Source organism: Scyliorhinus torazame, chromosome 13 (genome assembly GCF_047496885.1).
Source record: "Scyliorhinus torazame isolate Kashiwa2021f chromosome 13, sScyTor2.1, whole genome shotgun sequence".
NCBI lineage: Eukaryota > Metazoa > Chordata > Chondrichthyes > Carcharhiniformes > Scyliorhinidae > Scyliorhinus > Scyliorhinus torazame.
In genome coordinates this window covers 20900998-20924447 of record NC_092719.1, presented here as the reverse complement: position 1 = coordinate 20924447, position 23450 = coordinate 20900998, and the positions used below count along the sequence as shown (strand labels likewise).

At 44.7% G+C, this 23450-nt stretch overlaps 2 protein-coding genes across 6 annotated transcripts in view; one reads left to right on the top strand and one right to left on the bottom strand.

Moving 5' to 3' along the window:
* cax1 (cation/H+ exchanger protein 1) overlaps window positions 1-3713 on the top strand; it is a 94075-nt gene extending 90362 nt beyond the window's left edge. For all 3 annotated transcript variants that reach the window (XM_072471151.1, XM_072471150.1, XM_072471149.1), the window contains one exon: window positions 2993-3713. In XM_072471151.1, the coding sequence (XP_072327252.1) occupies window positions 2993-3066 (74 nt within the window). In that variant the 3' untranslated portion in view covers window positions 3067-3713. The remainder of the gene's footprint in view (window positions 1-2992) is intronic.
* A 10204-nt stretch (window positions 3714-13917) lies between these two features.
* klhdc10 (kelch domain containing 10) overlaps window positions 13918-23450 on the bottom strand; it is a 33977-nt gene continuing 24444 nt past the window's right edge. For 2 of the 3 annotated variants that reach the window (XM_072471143.1, XM_072471145.1), the window contains 5 exons: window positions 22501-22585; window positions 21412-21508; window positions 19571-19618; window positions 17718-17857; window positions 13918-16752 (listed from right to left, as the gene is read on the bottom strand). In XM_072471143.1, coding sequence (XP_072327244.1) covers window positions 16543-16752; window positions 17718-17857; window positions 19571-19618; window positions 21412-21508; window positions 22501-22585 — 580 coding nt within the window. In that variant the 3' untranslated portion in view covers window positions 13918-16542. The remainder of the gene's footprint in view (window positions 16753-17717; window positions 17858-19570; window positions 19619-21411; window positions 21509-22500; window positions 22586-23450) is intronic. The other variant, XM_072471144.1, reaches the window with a different exon arrangement.

The following is a 23450-nucleotide window of genomic DNA, read 5'->3' as shown; positions in this document are numbered from 1 at the left end:
AATCTCCTCTAGCCCCTGCCTCCTCTCTCTATCCATTACTGGAAAGTCCAACCCATCCAAAAACTGGTGCTTCCACAAGTCATCATCCGGAGGCTCAGCTTTTATATAGCCACAGGTAGAAGACTTCACCCCATTAATCCTACCAGGAGCAGTAACCAACCCTCCCCCTCAGCCCAGGTTCAGGATATTTCCCGCATGGCCACCGGCCACCTCAACTGGCTGACCTTCTCACTGCACTCATAAAATGTCCCTCGTGAACAGTGAACTTGACTCATTGCCTTCCCTGTCGAAACCAGCTTAAATCCATGTGTAACTTCCTCTCCGCTACCTCCCAGGGCCGGATTGTCAGTCCACCTCCAGACTGGAGTGAACCATCCAACCTTATCCCTGTGGACCTTGTACGAAATTACCTCCCTGACAGCTGCCTTCAACGCTCCCCAGAATGTAGAGGGTGACCTCTTCGTTCTTGTTAAATCCCAAACCGTTCCTGATGGGCAAAGCCACGCTTTCGCAATACCCCTCGTCTGCAAGGAGCGTCATGTCCACCCTCCACAGGGGAGCGATGGGGTCAGCCGGTCTTCAGCCACATATCCACATGTGTGGGGCATTGTCAGATATTACAATTGCAGAGTACTCCAGGGAATAACCCCACCACCAAAGTCTATTCGGGAGTATACCCAGTGCACGTGTAGGATGATAAACTCCCTCTCTCTCTGGTATCTAAACCTCCCCAGATTCTGCCTGCCCCCCCCCCCCCCCCAGTCACTCCATGAATGCTGCCAGCTCCTTTGCCATCCCCCAAATTACCAAGGACTTGGGGCTCAACCTATCCATCCTTGGGTGTAATACACAACTGATGCAAATATAGCTTGGGGTGGCTGCTGATACCGCCTTGATAAAGCCTGCATCGTCCCAATTTTGTGCATATATGTTCACTAAAACCACAGGGCAATTAGGGCTGGATAACGAATACTGGTCTAGTCAGCGACCACCCACCCCCCCACCCCCCCAAACCCTTGAATGAATTTTGAAGGGTCATGCCCCAAGAATTGGTACCTGCTTTGGAGTGGGAAATCTTGACCCGGTTCCTAATGGGCATGATCCCATGCATGTTGCCAAACTGGACGTTTGAAGAGAAACTACTTGGCCGATGTAAGGAAGTGTTACATTGTACAAAGGGTAATCTGCACTGGAGTGAAGGCCATGTTAAAATAGGAATGTATTTCATTTGCCAGCACAGCTTCAGATTGACACAAGCAGAGAAGATTAGAACTTTTTAAATCTGGAATGTGCTCCTAGAAAGGGTGCTGGAAACTGTTCCAATAATCAAAAATGAATTTATTATACTTGCAAAGGAAAGATTTGCAGGGATGGGGGAGGGGAAAGGGAACAAACTAAATACTAGCTTTTGGAAGGTGGGCCGATTGACTGCCCCAAAGTATTAACATTAATTATGCAGTTACATCGGGTAGCACTGTGACTTCACAGTGCCAGGGTTCCAGGTTTGATTCCCAGCTTGGGTCACTGGCCATGCGGAGTCTGCACGTTCTCCCTGTGTCTGCGTGGGTTTCCTCCGGGTGCTCCGATTTCCTCCCACAAGTTCCGAAAGACATGCTATTAGGAAATTTGGACATTCTGAATTCTCCCTCTTAATACCCGAACAGGTGCTGGAATGTCGTGACAAGGGGCTTTTCACAGTAACTTTATTGCTATCATAGAATTTACAGTGCAGAAGGAGGCCATTCGGCCATCGAGTCTGCACCGGCTCTTGGAAAGAGCACCCTACTCAAGGTTAACCCCTCCCCCCTATCCCCATAACCCAGTAACCCCACCCAACACTAAGGGCAATTTTGGACACTAAGGGACAATTTAGCATGGCCAATCCACCTAACCTGCACATCTTTGGACTGTGGGAGGAAACCGGAGCACCCGGAGGAAACCCACGCACACACTGGGAGGATGTGCAGACTCCGCACAGACAGTGACCCAGCGGGGAATTGAACCTGGGACCCTGGAGCTGTGAAGCAATTGTGCTATCACAAGTCTACCGTGCTGCCCACTATGTAAGCCTACTTGTGACAATAAAGATTATTATTGCTTCTTTAAGACAATTTAGTTTTTTAAAATTTCAATCAATGGATTTGTCACTTGGAAGGCCAGCATTTATTTCCCTCGTGATTCGTGATGGTGAGTTGCCACTCAAACTTCAGCAATCTACATAAATTATGTTTTTTTTAGGTGGTTTTTGATACAAGTGACTTGTTGGCCATTTCAGAGAGTAGTCTACATTGCTGTGGGTCTAGTCACCACAGGCCACACTAGTTAAGTATGTAAGCTTCCTTCCCTAAAGGACATCAGTATGGTTTATATGACATCAGTTGCATGATCATCATTTAATGCTAGCGTTTTCTAGATGTAATTGTCTGAAATTTAAGTTCCCCCTAAATGCTTGGTGGACTTGAACTTGCATTTCAGTTTATTAATCCAGTAATGTCGTCACTGCTCCTACTGTAACCATTGGCCACAGTGTCCTGACTGCTCAAGTCCTTTCTTTGCTGTGGTTGGGTCTTGTTTATACTTTCACCACCACAATGTCTTTCAACTCTGTGAATAGGTTAGTTTCAATGGGCCTCATTTTACATTTTTAAAGGAAGAAGTTAGACTTATTGCCAGATTGAAGATGAGTTTGAGCCCTTTGCCCTTGACTGTGAGGCCTCCGGTTTGAGTCGCTTGGATGTAGAGCTTTTTAAATCCAGATCCAGTGGGTAATGGGAGTTAGTTTGGAGGTGAGTCCCCCAGCAACACTCACTACAGAAAGGTTGCATAGCATTTACAATGCAGAAACTGGTTTCAGCTCCCCTTGTCTGTATCTCTGCTTCATGCTAGTTAAGTACTGAGAGCAGCCAATTTTCCCTTCCTTGCATTCTTATGGAAAATTGGGGATTTTTGCCATTCTTTTCATCCTGACACTGATTTTTCTTTGTCTCCACAGGCACTGCTCTGGTGGTAGTCTACCTCATCATCATATCTATGTACTTTTTTGCTCCATCTCAAAGTGGGTGCTAAAATTGAACTCTCTACATGACTTGGGCAGTTTAAATAGCTGTAGAATAATTATTGGCAGTCAATAAGTCTTCACATTCATCAAGGAAAAACAATAATCCAACCATCTTGAGTGGGAAATATTGCTAGTGTGAATTGAAAACTCCTCCGTGCTGGCAAATAGTGACTGGACACCGCTGTTTACAATGTTTGAAAATCTCGTCTTGTGGTGATTCAGATCTCCTCCCTTCAGCGAACCTTCTCCAACCTATCCTGATATCTGCATTCGGCATCCAGACGGAGAGGACAGAAGAGTTTGGTTTGGGTTTTTTTTGCTTCAAAGATTTCATTTTCGAAGAGGTTCTGTAAGGTGATACACCCTCTGAAGCAGTGCTGACCTACATACGCCAAGATTTGCTTCCTTGTCTGAAGACTAGTGTGATTCCGTTAACAGCTGTGGCTTCTTTTGCTCTAAATATTATTGCCTATGTTTTGGAAAAAATGAATTTGTACTGAAGACTTCTGTTAAAAGTATTTGAAGGAAGCTGTGGCTTTCTTGCTATAGTAACTTAATTGATGTACAGTGGAGGGACTGTGGGTGGGCAAAAATGTATTTATAGGGTCAATCTGAATTGTTTAAAATAAAATTTATACTGTATCTCCATTTACAACCTGAAGCTTGACTTTAGTACTAGAGGAATAGCTGTCCTGGCTTCCGTTTAACCCTGTAACAATGCATCTTTTGGCAAGAGACTGAAGCTACCAAGCATACTGCTCTAATGTTAACCAGTGCGCCCTCTCTGACCATATATTCAGCAACCAGTCTCTAACTAGGTTCACATTATGTTTTTAAGTTGTTTTCGCCCTCCCTACTGCTTTTAAGTTTCTCCACATGATAGAAGCTTATGGGTGATAATCTGCTGTGGTTTCAAGTTGTTTTCAATGGTTCTGACCTGCTGGGTGACTGGCCACCAGTGTCTTGGAGGGATTTAGGTGCAGGTATTTGAGGGAATGATGCACATGTTTGCATTCGGTACCAAGGTATGTGTGAGTTTTGAGACCAACAAATCTTCAGCTACTGCAAACAGATCTGTGTTGGAAGGATGTGAGCCCATGCTTGGGCAAATGGTTTGTAACTTTGCAACTGGGCAGGTCAAAAGCTGAAATACGTTTTGCCTGACAAGAAACTGGACTGATGTTGATGGGGAAAATGATTGGGATGTATAATTTCCTACAGATTTGTAACCAATGATGTGGAGTTAAAGCAAATGAGGTGTCATTGTAGGGAAAAAGTTAATTTGGAAAAGAACAATAGTTTGCTCATGAATCTGTGCAAGTTGGAAAAGCAGCCTGTCGTGATTTTTGAGGTTTAGAAGCAAGTGAAGGGATTAGTTTTGTTTTCTGAACCAGTTATTGTAACTAGTGGTTATTTTCTGTGGGGGTGGGGGGTGTTTGACAGCTTTGAAAGGACTGTCTGGGGAAAAGGGCCAATAGTGGGCTTGTATGCTGGCTTTTGATGAACATATCCTTCAGGAGAGCTGAACCTGTTTTGACTGGTGAGCAGTTTGTCCAACCTCTACTATAAATCTGGGTTTGAGTTTCCTGGTCTAGATGTTTAAATAAATCAGCACAATACCAAAGATAAGGATCCAGGCCTGCAGGAAGGGTGACTGCTGTTACATGAGGGAGCTCACCGTGCTGTAATCCTGTATCGAACAGTTCAAAACTCTAGCATACATTTAACTTTATGTTCACGTGAGAAAACTGAAACCTGTAGTCGGGTTATTTTTACTAAACAATTTTCAGCATGATCCTGAAAAAAACATTTTTTAATAGACATTTTATTGAAGTAATTTTGGTATTGTAACAACAAAATAAACAAACAAAATAAACCATGCACATGAAACTATAAACATAGTGAAAAGCTGTCTCCCTTCCTTCCAGGTCCCACCTTTATTAACCCCCTACTCTAAGCTAAACTAACACCCCCCCCCCCCCCCCCCCCCCCCCCCTTCTGCTGATTTATTATTTTTCATGAAGTCGACAAACGGTTGCCACCTCCGGGCGAACCTTAACAGTGACCTTCAAGGCGAAATGCTTCTCTCCAAACCGAGAAAGCTAGCCAGGTCTCCGACTTCGAGGGCTTTGAGTCCCTCCAAGCTAATAGTATCCATCTCCGGGCTACCAGGGAACCAAAGGCCAGAACGTCTGCCTCTCCTTCTCGATTCCAGGGTCTTCCGACACCCCGAAATCACCACCTCTGGACTCAGTGCCACCCTTGTTTTTAACACCGTGGATATGACATCTGCAAATCCCTGCCAAAATCCAGTAAGCTTCGGACATGTCCAGAACATGTGGACATGGTTCGCTGGTCCTCCCATACATTTTGCGTACCTGTCTTCCACCCCAAAGAATCTACTCATCCGGGCCACTTTGTCATGTGAGCCCGATGAACGACCTTGAATTGTATCAGGCTGAGCCTGGCACATGTTGCGGACGTGTTGACTACTCAACGTGTCTGCCCATAGACCATCCTCTATCTCTCCTCCCAGCTCCTCTTCCCACTTGCGCTTCAGCTCCTCGGTCTGCATCTCCTCTGACCCCATAAATTCCTTGTAAATGTCAGAGATGCTCCCTTCTCCTATCCACCCTCTGGAAACTACCCTGTCCTGAATCCCCCTTAGCGGCAGGAGCGGGAAGGTTGACACCTGTTTACGTAGGAAGTCCACCTGCAGATACCTGAATTTGTTTCCCCTCACCACCCAAACTTCTCCAGCACCCTCATACTCTGAAAGCTCCCCTCTATAAACATGTCCTCATCCCTCTATCCCTGCTCTCCACCATATCCGGAACCCCCCCCCCCCCATCCATACTTTCCGGGGCAAACCGGTGATTATTACAGATTGGGGATCACTTGTCTCCTCCATTGCCCCCAGACTCTCGGGGGCCAGCACCACGGGGGCTGGTGGAGTACCGTGCCGGCGGGAACGGCAGAGACGCAGTTACCAATTCCCCCAGACTGGTGCCCTTGCATGAAGCTGCCTCCATATGCTCCCAGGCCAACCCCTCCCCCACCATCCACTTCCTGATTATGGCTACATTCGCCACCCAGTAATAGTTACTAAAATTTGGCAGCGCCAGCACCCCCTCTCCCCAACTTTGCTCAAGCATTACCTTCCTTAATCGTGTGGTCTTGCCTGCCCAAACAAAGCCAGTGATCTCTTTGTTGACCCGTTTAAAAAAGGACCGCAGAATAAAGATGGAGACACTGAAATACAAACCGGAATCTCGGGAGGGACCGTCATCTTCACCGTTTGCACCCTCCCAGCCAGTGACAACGGGAGCGCATCCCACCTCTGAAAATCGTCCTTAATTTGGTTTACTAGCCGGGCCAGATTTAATTTATGCAGCCGGTCCCATTCCCGTGCCTAGGTACCTAAAGCAATCTAAACGGCAGCTCCCCCAATCTCCTCTCCCCTCGCCTGGACCGCAAACATCTCACTTTTCCCCGTATTTAGCTTATACCCTGAAAACCGGCCAAATTCCCCTAGAATCCTCATGATTTCTTCCACCCCCTCTATTGGATCCGATACATACAGAACCAGGTCGTCTGCATAGAGTGAGACTGTGCTCCACACCCCCTTCCCGGACCAGCCCCTTGAGATTGAGCAATTGCCAAGGGCTCTATAGCTAGCGCGAACAACCGTGGGGAGAGGGGGCATCTCTGTCTCGTCCCCCAGTGCAGTCTAAAATAGTCTAATGTTGTCCTATTCGTCCGTATGCTTGCCACAGGAGCCTGATACAGCAACCTGACCCAGTCAATAAAGCCCCGTCCAAATCCGAACCGTCCCAGTACCTCCCACAGATAATCCCATTCTACCCGATCAAAAGCCTTTCCTGAATCTATTGCGATCACTACCACCACCTCCCTACCTTCCGGGGGCATCATGATCACGTTTAACAACCTTCTTACGTTGGCCACCAACTTCCTCCCCAATAGCGTCCCAAACACAATCCTCAATCCTGGAGGACAAAATTTTGGCCATCAATTTGGCATCCACATTGAACAGGGATATCGGCCTGTTGGACCCACACATCTCTGGGTTCTTGTCCTGCTTCAGAATCAGCGAAATCGTTGCCTGTGACATCATCGGGGACAGCACCCCTCTTTCCCTTGCCTCATTGAACATTCTCATCAACATCGGCCCCAATATCCCAGAGAACTTTTTCTAAAACTCCACTGGATACCCGTCCAGCCCCGGGGCTTTACCTGACTGCATGGCCTACAGACCCTCCACTATCTCTTCCAACCTGATCAGCCCCTCCAAATAGTGCCTCGTCCCCTCCAGCACTGTAGGGCGTTCCGACCTTTACAGCCTACTGTCGAAATCCCTAAATGTCTTATTCACCCCTGCTGAATCTCCAACCAGGTTCCCATCTCCGTCATTTACTTTCCCTATCTCCCTGGCTGCCTCCCTCTTTCTAAGATGCCGTGCAAGCATTCTGCTGGCCTTCTCTCCATGCTCAGATCGTGTGTGTCCCCCCCCCCTTTCCTTTCTCAGCTGCTCCACCGCCCTCCCTGTGGTTAACAAGCCAAACTCCACCTGTAGCCTCTGCTGTTCCCTTAAAAGCACTGCCTCTGGGGTCTCCGCATACCTCCTATCGATCTGTAGTATATCCTTTACCAGTCGGTCCGTCTCTGCCTTGTCACCCTTCTCCCTATGGGCCCATATCCAGATCAGTTTCCCTCTGACCACCGCCTTCAGTGCTTCCCAGACCATTGTTGCTGAAATTTTCTCCGTGTCGTTGACCTGCAGGTAGTTCTGAATACATTTCCTCAGACGCTCGCACACTCCTTCGTCAGCCAAAAGTCCCACATCTAACCTCCATTGCGGGCGCTGGTTGCTGCCTTTACTAACCTGCAGGTCAACCCAGTGCCGGTCTGAGATTGTGATGGCCGAGTCCCCCGTGTCCACCACCCCTGCCAGTAAGGCCCTGCTCAAAATAAAGAAATCAATCCAGGAGTACACTCTTTTTATGCACGTATGAGTAGAAGGAGAACTCCTTCACCCTCGGCTGCCCAAATATCCATGGATACCCCCACCCCCCTCCCATCTGCTCCATGAACCCTTTTAGTTCCTTTGCCATTGCTGGCACCCTGCCTGTTTTCGAGCTTGACTGGTCCAAGCCAGGATCAATAACTGTGTTGACGCCCCCTTCCATGACCAACCTGTGCGAGTCCAGGTCCGGTATCTTCCCCAGCATCCTCTTTATAAACTCCACATCATCCCAATTTGGCGCATACACATTTACTAATACCACCTGCACCCTCTCCAGTTTCCCACTGACCATAATGTACCAACCTTCCACATCTGAGACTATTCTACCTGCTTCAAACACCACCCACTTATTGATCAGGATCATGACCCCTCTAGTCTTTGAGTCTAGTCCCGAGTGAAAGACCTGACTGACACAGCCTTTCCTCAATCTTATCTGGTCAGTTACTCTAAGGTGCGTCTCCTGCAACATTACCATGTCTGCCTTCGGACCCCTTTGGGAGCCCAACGATTCTCAAGTTCTGCTGGCGGGACCTATTCTCTAGGTCCTCCACCTTTTTCTGCTGGTCTCTCTGTATCCCCACAGCCAATTTCACTGCAGTTTGATGTTCCTCTTGCTCAGCCAGCGCCTTCTCTACTTTCTGGATCGCCTGATCTTGGGAATCCAATCTAAGCTCCAGCCACCCAATTGACTCTTATCGGGTCCAAGCAGTCCCGTTTCTGCTTAACAAAACTTTCCTGAATAACTTGCACCGGCTGCTCCGTTGACCGCTGGGTCGACAAACCAGAGGTCCGGTTCTCCACCATGCTGTCTCCTGCTGCAGCTTCAGCCCAAGCCGCCTTCGTCTTTCTGCCTTATGAGCACTTCTAGTCCTTCTCTCCATGCACCGATGTGGGAATTCAGTACACAATTGCCTCTGTCATCAGTTTTACAATTCAAGTCCGGTAGAAAATCGGGGAGAAATGCCCAAAGTCTGACCAGAGCGGGAGCCACCAAATGTGCGACTTACTCCTTCATAGCCACCACCAGAAGTCCTGAAAAATCATTTTTAAATGTACTAAACAGCTTTTAGTATGACCTGGAGTTGAAACACATGGTACCCTCATTCCTCTTATCAAGGCAGAGAATGTAGGAAAACCAACATGTACACCGGACTGATGTTTTTTCCTGTTTTTATTTACACATTTTCATACTACAGCATAGGTCTGAGAGCAAGGCAAGCAAAATATTGACACTGATTTTAGTCTGTCTGAACTGAGCCCAGCAGAAAGATTATTAAAAAATAGTTGACGTGAGAAACTAGCCTAATATTTCAGATGGTTGCCATTCCACATCACTCGGTTCTTATTGTATTTGGAATGTGTGGGGGGGGGACCCTAATGAGGCTCAGACTGTGCTAACTTACCATTTGCGTCCTCTCCAAACAAATGTATGGATTACTTGGTTGCCAATGATTAGATCCAACAAACTTGACCCTTTGTCTCAAAAGGGACACGTTTTAAAAATATTATCGCATATTCTCCTCCTGCAGGTGGTATTGTTAGATTTCATGTCCTATTAGCTTATTCAGGAGTGAACCTCATTATTTGGCTGCAGGAATTTAGAGTTTGCTACACTTGTGCATTGACCACAGGTCCATCAAGTTTGGACCATCTGTTCTTCCTTAACCCAGACTGTTTCCAAAAACGTTAACCATGCCCTCCAGTAACTGGAACTGCAAATGCCATGCTCAGGGTGATGTATAAACACCACTGACATTCCTTTGGCATCTGCCTCTTTTTTCTCTCCTTCACCCACTCCTTTAACACATTTTAGAGCAAGGGTGTAAGAGCAGGCAGGTGCATTTCCACATTAGGTGGCACAGGGTCTACTGGCGCACACAGTTACCAAAGGATTTGAAAGTTTTCATTCCTGCCCTGGAAGGCTGTGACTCGTGGTGTTCCGCAGGGATCAGTATCTGGGACCTTTACTGTTCGTAGTCTATATAAATGATTTGGAGGAAAATGTAACTGGTCTGATTAGTAAGTTTGCAGATGACACAAAGGTTGGTGGAATTGCGGATAGCGATGAGGACTGTCTGAGGATACAGCAGGATTTAGATTGTTTGGAGACATGGGCGGAGAGATGGCAGATGGAGTTTAATCTGGACAAATGTGAGGTAATGCATTTTGGAAGGTCTAATGCAGGTAGGGAATATACAGTGAATGGTAGAATCCTCAAGAATATTGAAAGTCCGAGAGATCTAGGTGTACAGGTCACTGAAAGGGGCAACACAGGTGGAGAAGGTAGTCAAGAAGGCATACGGCATACTTGCCTTCATTGGCCGGGGCATTGAGTATAAGAATTGGCAAGTCATGTTGCAGCTGTATAGAACCTTGGAGTATAGTGTTCAATTCTGGCCGCCACACTACCAGAAGGATGTGGAGGCTTTTGAGAGGGTGCAGAAGAGATTTACCAGGATGTTGCCTGGTATGGAGGGCATTAGCTATGAGGAGCGGTTGAATAAACCCGGTTTGTTCTCTCTGGGACGACGGAGGTTGAGGGGCGACCTGACAGAGGTCTACAAAATTATTAAGGGCTTAGACGAGTGGATACTCCGGCTATTCCCCAGGGTAGAGGGGTCAATTACTAGGGGGCATAGGTTTAAGGTGCGAGGGGCAAGGTTCAGAGATGTGCGAGGCAAGTTTTTTTTACACAGAGGGTAGTGGGTGCCTGGAACGCGCTGCCGGAGGTGGTGGAAGTGACAGCCGGGACGATAGTGACATTTAAGGGGCATCTGGACAAATACATGAATAGAGGGATACGGACCCAGAAAGTGTAGAAGATTTTAGTTTAGACGGGCAGCATGGTCGGCACAGGCTCGGCCGAAGGGCTTGTTCCTTTTCTTTGTTCTTTTGCCCAATGCTCCCGCTGGGTGCACTGTCACTTCCTGCAAACTCCCACCCCACCATAGTTTTAAGAGTCCTCATCTGGGCCTTTGCCAAGGCAATTCATGCCAACTTTGCATGTGTACGATTTTTATTAGCGCAGCAGGTGCCAGAACAGAGTGCAGAAGGAGGCTATTCGGCCTATCGCGTCTGCACCGACCCACTTAAGCCCTCACTTCCACCTTATCCCAATAACCCCTCCTAACCTTTTCAGGACACTAAGGGCAATTTAGCATGATCAATCCACCTAAACCGCACGTCTTTGGACTGTGGGAGGAAACCGGAGCACCCGGAAGAAACCCACCCAGACCTGGGGAGAACGTGCAGACTCCGCACAGACTGACCCAGCAGGGAATCAAACCTGGGGCCCTGGCACTGTGAAGCCAGAGTGCTATCCACTTGTGCTACCGTGAAGCAGGCATCAATCCAGGGCTACTTCTTTCAGGACCCAAATGCAGCAGTTTGAGTTGTGCAGACCACAATTGACAAAGGCAACTTGCTGGAAGCTGATTTGAACAGGGATCCCATCTTAATGCAGAAGACAACATCCCAAAAATACTTTGTAAATCAAAAGGCGAAAAGTGAGGGAAATAAATAAAAGTGAACTGAGAAAATTATTTCAATTAAAGCCTGATGATGGACTTCATGCCAGAGTCTAAAAGTAGCAGCTGAAATAGATAAATTGGTTTTAATTTCCCAAATAGCAATATTGGAAAATATCAAATGTAACTCTAGCCTATTGTTTCCGTTCTTTAATAGTTAACTTGACAACCGTCACAGGGAAAGTACTGGAATCAATGATAACTGGGAGGTTATAACAGGGCACTTCAAAAATCTCAATGCAATCTGGCAAAGTCAACATGGTTTTGTGAAAGTGATATCGACAATTATTTGAGGAAGTAACAAGCAACATGGATTTTTTAAAAATACATTTAGAGTTACCCAATTCATTTTTTCCAATTAAGGGGCAATTTAGCGTGGCCAATCCACCTAGCCTGCACATCTTTGGGCTGTGGGGGTGAAATCCAGGCAAACACACGCAGAATGTGTAAACTCCATACAGACAGTGACCCAGAGCCATGAGGCAGCAGTGCTATCCACTACGCCACCGTGCTGCCCTACAAGCAACAAGGATAAGTAGGAACTTGTCAACTGAGGTGTTGGCAAAGGGGATTCAACATGGTTCCACATCAAAGGTTACGCTATTAATTAAGAGCTCATTGTATAGGGGGTAACATATTACCGTGGATGGAGGATTGATTAGATGACAGGAAACAGAAGATTGAATAAGTATGAGTGAGCACCCCCATAATCAGTATTGGGGCCTCCACTGGGATGAACAGACCGAAGATCCAGAGGAAAGAAAGTTGTGGCAATGATGAAAGGTTAATTGAGTGGGCAGAAATTGTGCATGGAGTAGAATGTGGATAAAAGAAAAGTTGTTCACTTGGCAGGAAAAATAGAAAAGCAACATCATTCAATGGAGAGACTGCAGAATTCTTCAGTACAGAGGAATCGGTATCCTAATACATAATGATGAAAGGGCAAGTGATTAGGAAAACAATTGAATGTTGTCATTTTTATTCCATTCCCCTTGCAATGAAAATAGGAAACTTTAGAGTGGTCTCACCAAAGCTGTACACAACTGTAGCAGAGTATTGTATAGTTTGGGTCATCATTAAGTCATCAGGAAAGTGAAGTTGAGGCCACAATCAGATCAGCCGTGATATCAAATTGTGGAGCAGACTGAAGAGGCCAAATGGCCCAATCCTGTTCCAGATCCATATGTTCACATGAACACAACTGTAACTTAGTTTAATTAAGTTTATGTACACACTCTGGAATAATATGCAGGCCACGTAACAAGCAATTTTCAGTTTCATTGAAGTTGGTATTTATGATTAAGAATTCAAAAATAAGCTATAAAATAACTAAATGGATGTGACAGTGATGACAAAGAACTTCAGTGCCCATTCCCTAAAGGAGCGTTCTTCAGTCACCTGTCACCATTAATTCAATAATTTGCTCCTGTCAGGCTTAACCATCTTTCCAAGAACAGACTGCACTCTTTTTTGAGCTGTGGTCATTTTCTGTGCTTTTTTTTTTACTTTGCACAGTCCTAGTGGCACAAGCGAGATGGAAGTAAAAATGTTTTTTTTTTTTTTTTAAATTTGATCATTACCCAGGATATACGCCCCCACCCCACCTCACCCAAATTCCCTTGAGGAACGGGCATATCAACAACTATTGTACTGTAATGACAATTGCTGGCACTCTGCACAGTACATCAAAATAAGTGTTTGCTAACTCCGTTAACTCCTCTTCCAGGACAGCGTGGTGGTGGTGGTTAGCACTGCTGCCTCACAGCGCCAAGGACCTAAGTTCAATTCCAACCCTGAGTCACTGTGTAGAGTTTGCACATTCTCCCCGTGTGTCTCATCCCCACAACCCAAAGATGTGCAGGGTAGGTGCATTGGCCACACTAAATTGTCTCTTAATTAGAAAACAAAATTGGGTACTCTTAAATTAAAAAAACCACTCATCCTACTTCAGTTCCACTGCGTCTAAGTAGGTGTCATACATTTAGGCACTCCCTACACAAGTAAAGTACTTGTGCCTTCAGCACAGCTGTTAGGAGAAGGATAATTCAGAGTTCCTGCTCCGTGTGCTGATTATGTAGCTGAAATGCATACTGCCCCTTAAGGGATGATAAATGGTTACATGAGGCAGGAGGGTAACTTTGTCTGGAACAATACCCCAAAAGCTGTCCACATCTGGGCAAGGGAGAAATCACTTTTACAGAAACAAAGGCATCCAGCTGGAGTGTAGACACTCAGGGACTGCAGTACTTCCGCAGCTGGTCATAAAACTCGATGAGCAATTCAACAGATTCATTCATGCTTTTATTAACAATTTTACAAAAGATGAGGGGAAAAATCTTGCAATGATTTAAAAATTAAATTCAAACAATTGAAAAAATTAAAAAGGACTAACCCACTTTTACTTTGATCCCATCATTTTTACAATGGGTTTGAATAAAGCCACCTAGTTTTTGCAAACCATTAGTTTGACTCTCCAAGAGTTTACAATTCTGAAGATTCATTAATACAGGCCACCGTTCAAAGATGCCGATTTCTACAGCATCAGAACAAAAATAGATTCAAATCCCACCCACTTCATTCACCCAGAGAGAAAGCAGGTTCACCATGAGCAGTCCTAACATAAACATTAGGAACCAGCACTGTGCTAATCCATTAACTTACACCATGGCAACTGATTAGTTGGTCAGATCCCTCACATAAGCACTTGGTGATGTATTAAAACAGTTTTCATTGAAGGTTTTGGGTTGCAACAGTTGCTAACCAATTTGCTAACTGCAATCAGATTTCCCGCAATAGCCCAGTTGCTCACAAAACCCACGCTATGCTTGACATTGCTGTTAGTTATTGAGAAGGTTTGCGTAGAATGGAAATGTTCCAACCCAAGTCAGAGATGAAGTTAACAATTCCTAGTCAGCCATTATAGATCAGATTTACTACAAACTCTCAATACGATGTAACATCCATTACAGATGGATGCCTCATGATGGTGGGTGCCCTCTTATGGGTCCTGCTAACAGCAGCTCCAGTTCACAACACTTAGAGAATTATATTAAGTTGCCATATTCGTTCCAGATGAGACGGATAGTATCAAAACAAAGCAAGCCACAGACTTAAAGCACAAAGTAAAAGACAGTGTGTGTTGGGGGGAGGTTTGGCTGTTTTCTGGAGTGCGAGAGTAATGAGTTGTTTGAAGGCAGGAACAGCCCAACACATTCAGTGCCAAAACGATAGTTGATAATTTTAATAAGAATAATGACACAGTGGGAGTGGAGAAAAACACTGACTTGGGGAGAGGAGAGAGGGGCAGCAGAACCTCAAAAAGTAAGCAACAGCTGGGAGGAGTGCAAGGAAGGGTCCGAGAAGGGTGAGAGAGCCATGCTTGAGGGCAGAGAGGGGAGGACAAGTTGACCTGAGTAAGATACATATGAGAAAAAGTTGAAGAATGCAAGAGGATTTTTGCTCCTCACTTTCTTGCCCTCAGGTGCTTTCCCAACTGTCAGCAATCCTCATCTTTCTTGAACAGGTCCGGGTCCAGATTCAAACGTCAGAATTACAATCAGAAAAGTGTCCCAAGTTCTTCCTAGAGAGCTGACCATTGGCTTAAAGATCTAGTTTTGAGCAGTGTGGGCACTATGCAGGGAAAGGGGACACCAGCAGCCCATTAAACAGTGCAGTCCAAGTGATTCCATCGTCATCACAGCTGAGTAAAACAACTAAAATGTGTCAGTGAGATTCCCCTTTCAGTCAGATCAAGAATTAGTGAAGGTAAACGAGCTGATGCCATTGCTGCTCATACTGACACATTCACTGTTTTTTAAAAAAAAAAACACGACACAATGTGGAGAAACTGGGGACGCTTACAGCATGATTTAGCAATGACCCCAGATTATTTTTTGCTCAATTGATCAGCTAAAGACATGTTGTCCACTGACACTGACTGAAGCCCCATTATAATTATTGGCAGGTTAGCTAGGACCTATGGATAGATGGTGGGGTGGGGAGACAAGGCACCCTAAACCAAGGCAGTAAGATGAATGCAAACATCTGAAATGTTCCTTTCACAAACACATGAACAATTATAGCTTTATAAAAAAAAAACTCCACACATACACAATAGTAAATTGAATCCAAATCAGCATGGCTGAAGCACACAATTGACATTAGCAGAATCAGGATGGACTCGTTGCATGTGTGAAAAGTACTCACGGTGATTAAACCAGCATTTTAAGGCAACCACTTGCTGGGTTTTTGGCTCTTGATGAGATGAAGATTTAAATGGGGTGGGGAAGGAAAAGCAGATACCCCACCCCAACCGAAAGAGAAAAAGAGGGGGAAAAAAAGCTCAAAATGCTTGAAATCAAAAACAGAAAATACTGGACATGCACTGCAGGTCTGTCAGCAATATCTAGGGAGAATATATTTTAAAAAGGCTACTGTTTCAAATGAGACAATCAGCCCTGCCTAAACTTGTGATTCATGGAAGGAATTGGTTTATAGGAATCACATGTAAATTGCGGTTTAAAAACAATTGGCCAAAAACGTTGAGACTGGTAGATGATGGCAGGGTCTGGAAACAGCCTCTTTCAGAGATTGTCTGACCTGCATTTCAGAACCAGAATAATCCCAGAGTGAGAGACAAGCCTGCTGAGATTTCAAAACATTATAAAGTGGGCTCCACTTGCCTTGTGAGGAGGGGCTGAGATTTTTTTTTGGGTGGGGTGGTGGGATGTAAGGGGGCCAATTCATATCACTTGATGCAATCAAAGTCTTTTTATAAAGTAGCCAAGACATCTAACACTTATGGCAGATAAGGCCTTGAGGAGTATTCTTTCCAGCAGCTTCCTCCAACACTGCCAATCACCCATATTGCTGTATCCGTGTACATCTCTCTCTCTATTTCTTCTCTCTGGCAGTCACTTTAGCCTCTCCACAAGTCCTTGCGTAAGTCCAAGATTGAGTAGCTGAGTGGTGGAGAGCTGTGTTAGGTGTGGAAGACTCTTCAGCAGTCTCTCCCAACAAAGTTCAAACAAGCTGGGTACCACCAGCCAGATTTTGTACAGCGAATCAGTCCGCTTGTTCTCATGGATGTTGACCACGCCACCGTGTACATACATGCAGCCAGCCTGAAAAACACACACAATTTGAACGATTAGCAAGGACCCTCAGCTTGTACAGAAAAACCACCATAAGAAATATCGTGCAGTGCCAACACCAGCATTTCAGTGAAGCTATCAGCGCAGGAAATGGTAATTAAGTACCCCTTTAATGGTCAGAAAAAGAAATCAGACCCAGCATTACCCTTTAGATCCCAAGATTGGGTTGTTTGAGAAAACCATTTTACACTTGGAGATACTACACCATCTGGAATAGTGTTTGCAGTAGATCAGTGGAGGCAGGAATTATTGAATCATTGAGAGGCTATGTGGGGAGTAAGAGAGCGAGAGACCATACGCTACTATGAAAGGGTATCTGTTGGGCCCCCTGACCAGTGGCAGAATGCAGGGATCTGCTACGGGGCTGTTGCAATTTACAGCTCTTTTTGAAATGACCCAGATGTAGATGCTGGGGGAATAGATGCTGACATTTGTGGAAGCATGTGGATTGCACAGGAGAAGGAACTTCTGCAAGCAAATCTAAATGTGTTGGGGAAAATGGGCCAAACTCTGGTAGATAGAATGCACAAGTGTATTTACATACACTAGCGTTTTAAACAGTAAATTGAAATCCGGTCAGAAAAAGTAATCTTTCTTCATTGTTTGCAGCTCTTTCCAGGTTCATGACCAATGCTGAGCAGTAAGAAAGCAAACAGGTTGCATGAGCAAGGTTGCATGAGCAGGACAATTAACAAAACACTTCATCCTTTCCTTGTACAAGACCTAGGTTAGGACTAATAACCTAGTTAGGGGGAGCTGTAAGAAAAAAACTCCCCAATTTCCACTGAGCATCAACAATTCCTACTGGATATCGATATTTTGGGGGGCGGGGGGGGGGGGGGGGGGGGGGGGGGCGACAGACTTATGTTTAGGAGGAACATCGACTGCAGATTACAAATAGACCAGAATAGGAAACATCACTCCGAACTACTCACTGGGGTTACGGCTGCACAATGGAAGTACGCCGGCTCTGGCATTTCTGCAGGTAATTTAGTCCATTGGAAAGTCTGTAAACTGAGCTTCCAGAGGTCCCCAAGTATTACCTCACCATTATATCCACCACACACATAGACATCTGCAAAAAGATTCAGGAATTGTTGTAATTTTCAGCAGATGCACAACAAAGTATATTTATATCATGATTTTAATGTATTATAATGCCAAGATGCTTCACCGGAGTGCTACAAAACAAAGTTTGACATTTAGCCACAGAAGGAGATATTAGGATACCTAGCCAAATGTTTGGTCAAAGAAAGCAAGGAAAAAATTCAAAGTAGGAAAAGTAGTTCAGAGCTCAGGAACTAGGCAACTGAAGGCATGGCCACCAATGGTAGAGTCATTAAAATCAGGGATGGCATATAGTTCACTGAAAAAAAACCCTGTAAATTTATCTTCCAGAGATCCAGAATTAGAGAAGCGCAGATATCAGAGGGCGGTGTGGCTGCAGGAGGTTTCAGAGATAGGATGGGGCAAGGCAAGGCCATGGAGAAATTTGAAAACAAGGATGAGAATGGGCAGCACGGTAGCACAGCGAGTAGCACTGTTGCGTCTCAGCACCATGGTCCCAGGTTCGATTCCCGGCTTGGGTCACTGTCTGTGCGGGTTTCCTCCGGGTGCTCCGGTTTCCTTCCACAAGCCCCGAAAGATGTGTTTGTTATGTGAACAGGACATTCGGAATTCTCTGTGTACCCGAGCAGGTGTCGGGAGTGTGGTGTCTAGGGGCTTTTCACAGTAACTTCATTGCAATATTAATGTAAGCCTACTTGTGACACTACTAAAGAAGATATAATTTTATAATCAAGACACTGCTTGATCAGGAGCCAATGTTGGTCAGTGAGGAGTTGGGGGGGGGGGGGGGGGGGGGGAGAAACGGAGTCAGTAGCTAGGGAATGGAATGGGGGGGGGCACTGAAAACGATGGCTTCAGCCTTCCCAACATTTATCTCGAGGCTCCTTCTTGAATGTTACATAAGCAGTCTGATAATTAGTTAGAACAATCAAAAACCTCAGTAACTAAACACCTCTATATCACAAGACAAAGCACTTGTATTTACATAGCAGCTTTCACAATCTCAGGATGCCCACAAAAGCTTTATGTCCAATAAAACACTTTCACAATGTGGAAACTGTGACAGCCAATTTATGCACAGTAAGCTCCCACAAACTGCAATATCATAAACAGATACTACTTCAGTGATATTTACGAGATATAAATATTGGCCAGGACAGCTGGGAAACTACCCCCTGCTCTTCCTCAAATAGTACTGTGGGATCTTTCATATCCACCTGCAAGGAATGCAGTGATAGGGGAATGAGACTTGGTGACAGTTAAGGGGTAAAGACATGCAACATGGTTTAAACATTTCATTCGAAATATAGCACCTCAAGACAGTGCAATCATCTCTCTATACTCAAAACTAGATTTCACTGCTCAAGTCTCCAGAGTTGCACCACCTGTGACTTTCTCACTCAGAGGCAAAAAAACACTACCCTGAGTCACAAGACAGAAAGGCAGCACAAGGAAATTTCCATTCAAAAGAAACAGTACTTTTAGCCAACTGGTTTATAAGAATTTCCAAGTGGTGCTATGAAAAAATGAAGGGTAATGAAAATTTAATTCTCAAACTTCAGAACGAGAAAAAACAGAACATCAGCGTTTCCCTGTAAAGAACCCCATTTTCTAAACACAAACGCAATACCAGGCACAATGGTGGTACAAGATTTAGAAGTGAACCATTTACAGCTCTCTGCTGCCAAGCTAAACACTCTTGCCAACAGCTCCCACTTACCATGCCCTATCTGTACACAGCTATGACATCTTCTGGCTGCAGGAAAACCTACAAGGAAACAAAGCCCGGTTAAGAACATTGACAGTGATCAGGTGGAGATAATGACATGAGAAATAAGCTTCAACTGAGCTCACAAATGGAAAATTCATATAGTTTTTAAACCATACTATAAAGTTAATCACCAGGGCAAATTTACACCATTAAAGGGCACATCACACCCTTACCATGTCCCAATCTGAAACTTCATCTTTTCAACATCTTGGGACCTATTGAGCATTACAGCCTCACCCCCAAACCCCTCATTGGCTTCAGAGCCTGCAGCTGCCTCACCCTAGTAATCTCTGGTCCTCCCCATCCCCTTTCTTCAGGGTTTCACCACTGGACTGAGTAATGCCGATAAGTAAATATTGGGAACATTTAGGCAATAGTGACCATAGTACTATGCCGCATGATAACAATGCAGAACATTAATATGATAAAGGCTCGGTTAATAGATGGGAGAAAAGTAGATTTTGACCATTAAAATTTAAGACATGGGGAAATAAAATCACAGATCAGTGCAGAAGGAGGCCATTCGGCCCATCGAGTCTGCACCGGCTCTTGGAAAGAGCACCCTACCCAAGGTCAACACCTCCACCCTATCCCCATAACTCAGTAACCCCACCCAACACTAAGGGCAATTTTGGACACGAAGGGCAATTTATCATGGTCAATCCACCTACCGTGCACATCTTGAAATGAAAATCGCTTATTGTCACAAGTAGGCTTCAAATGAAGTTAGTGAAAAGCCCCTGGTCGCCACATTCCAGCGCCTGTTCGGGGAGGCTGTTACGGGAATTGAACCGTGCTGCTAGCCTGCCTTGGTCTGCTTTCAAAGCCAGCAATTTAGCCCTGTGCTAAACATCTTTGGACTGTGGGAGGAAACCGGAGCACCCGGAGGAAACCCACGCACATGGGGAGGATGTGCAGACTCCGCACAGACAGTGACCCAAGCCGGAATCTAACCTGGGACCCTGAAGCTGTGAATGGTCACTAGTAGAAACAATGATGTAGAACACCGATTGGAAAACATTTAATTAAAAGTGCTCAGAGACCAGGAAAATATATTCTGTTAAATGCTAAAAAAAACTAATGGGACACAAGGAAGAAGAAAGAGAGAAAATAAAACATGGAAAAATCAAGGAATAGGAAAGAGGTATATACTAAGTACATGGAAAAATCAAGGATAAGGAAAGAGGTATATACTAAGTACATGGACAAGATGAGATAACAAGACAAGGGAGAATGTGAAGCGATTCAGAGAAGTCAAAAAACAGCTATGATATCATCAAAAACAAAATGGAAAAGTAAAATATTCCACAGATACATAAGTCAGAATGGAAATACAGCCATTAAGGAATGGACAGGATAAAACCACAGGAAGCAATTGCAAAACAGCAGACATACTAAATAATGTGGAGATGCCGGCATTGGACTGGGGTGAGCACAGTAAGAAGTCTTACAACACCAGGTTAAAGTCCAACAGGTTTGTTTCGATGTCACTAGCTTTCGGAGCGCTGCTCCTTCCTCAGGTGAATGAAGAGGTATGTTCCAGAAACATGTGTGTGTGTGTGTGTGTTATATATATATATATATATCAGTATTTATCAGGGAGATGGATTGGGTAGACATATTGCACTTAAAATAGAGAAATATTAAATAATTAGGCTCAGAGGATAAAGCCTCAGAGGGTGATAAGTGCCAAGGAGCCAAGAGATTACCAAATAATCCCTTCAAAATGCAGGATTCAACGATCCTTCACTTTGGATACATTTAGCAGAAGAGGCATATTCCAGACTTGCCTGTTCTATCCTGTGGTTTTGTTTGCATTTCCTCCCATGTATTCGTCTCCAGGTTATATGCATGTATCTGAAAATGAAATGAGTCTTGGATTGAAATCTTTTGAGGAAGGGAAAGAAACATAAGAATTAAGTTTATATTTCAGCATTTCTCCTCATATTCCCTGTATTCCACCCACCACAGATTATTATAGAACATTGTGAAATAGTCTAGATGCAGACACTAGATCTTATGGGCTGGTTTAGCTCAGTGGGCTAAGAGCTGGTTTGTAATGCAGAATAAGGCCAGCAGCGCGGGTTCAATTCCCGTACCAGCTTACCCGAACAGGCGGCGGAATGTGGCGACTAGGGTTTTTTCACAGTAACTTCATACTTGTGACAAGAAAAGATTATTATTTAAATCTTGAGAAAGCCATTCAACTCATTGAGGTGTCCCTTACAACTCCCCAGCCGAGAATGTAGCAGCACTTTGAACTCCCCTAATATCCAGAGTTACTTACTTTGTTTTTAAAAGAATTGGTGGAACTAAGTGAAAGAACAGTTTTAGAACACACCCTTTACCAATTTAAATTATCCTATAAACTTGGATTTGTCTTCTAGTTTCAATATTTGGGATGATTCTGCTTACTGCTGCATATGATCTTGCCATGTTCAATCTATTCTCTTCCTTGTGCAAATATGGTGCTCATTCTTTCCCCCAATTTTGAATTTACATTTGTTAATGTTAAATTTCATTTGCAGAACTGTTCTAAAATTTTAATTTTAAACCCTATATCCACAATACTGTGCAGATAGGAAATGACACTTGATCCAACTGATGACCCCAATAGTATTTCATTTTGCATCTCCCTTCCCTGATTGTCCTGGAATATTCCACTCACCCTCTTTCCAGCTGGACACTGACCCATGGGCATTCCATTCTGCATCATTACCTCCCTTATCCAGCCTGACATTGATCAAGTGGATACCAACTCTCCAAGAGCAGTCTGCTGCTGAAATCATTTTTATTTTGTCTACACATCTCAACATTGTATAAATCTACCAACTTCCTGTCAGTTCCAGGATTGAGTGATACGAGTGATCTCTCCCTACCTTATCCAGCGGATACGTTGTCCATGATGTTCCCCCTCCTAATATGTATATCCTTTGACCGTCGTGTGCAATTTCATGTCGGTACCTGAAAAAAGTAGCCCCAAATATTCTTACTTAACTGTGCTTCTATCCCTGCACCACTCCCACCAGCCACCACCCCTTGAAGCTGTGTAGTACAGTCCAGCAGGTCCATTACCGTGGTCTGTAAACGGCAAGATCCACTGCTACCCCTGCTGGCCTTCCAGTCTCAATTTAAAGCATCCCAGCCAGGAGTTCTCACTGGCTCCCCATACCTAGAAACCGGACTTAAAAATTCCTAGCAGCCAAAGGCCTCCGCACACTCATCTTAATGTTCTCCTCCTGCTTTATGCCACCACACACACCAAATCCTCCTCCAACATGAGCTTCTCTTTCTAACACTGCCTTGGCTACAGCACGGTTGACCATTCAGCCCCTCAATTCTGCCCAATCCCCTCCAACTCCTCTTTTTTCAGTTTCCTGCACCAACCTTCTCTACTATTCCAGTCTCCAAATGGTTTGTTCTCAAGACTCACATACAATCCAGATTGACATACTGTGCCATAATGTGGTGCTGTACTGGGTTAGGGGTGTGGTCTTTTGAATGAGATTTTAAAGTCTCTCCATGCAACCGAAGTCCGCTATCAATGGTACCATTCTAGTAAATCTCTTCGGCATCCTCTCCAAGGCCTCAATGTCCTTTCTAAAGTGAGGTGCCCAGAAAAGGGTGCCATCCTTCAGCTGAAAGCTTCTCTTTATATTTCTCTACATTAAATTTTACTTGACAGGTGTCAATTTCACCAGTTTATCACTAGCCCTTCATGGTTTAATACACACCAAATTTTAAGTCATTTGCAATGCAAAATTTGAAATTATGCCATAGGTTCAATTCCAGGTCATTAAGACACAAATCACTTGGGCGTTTTTCACCT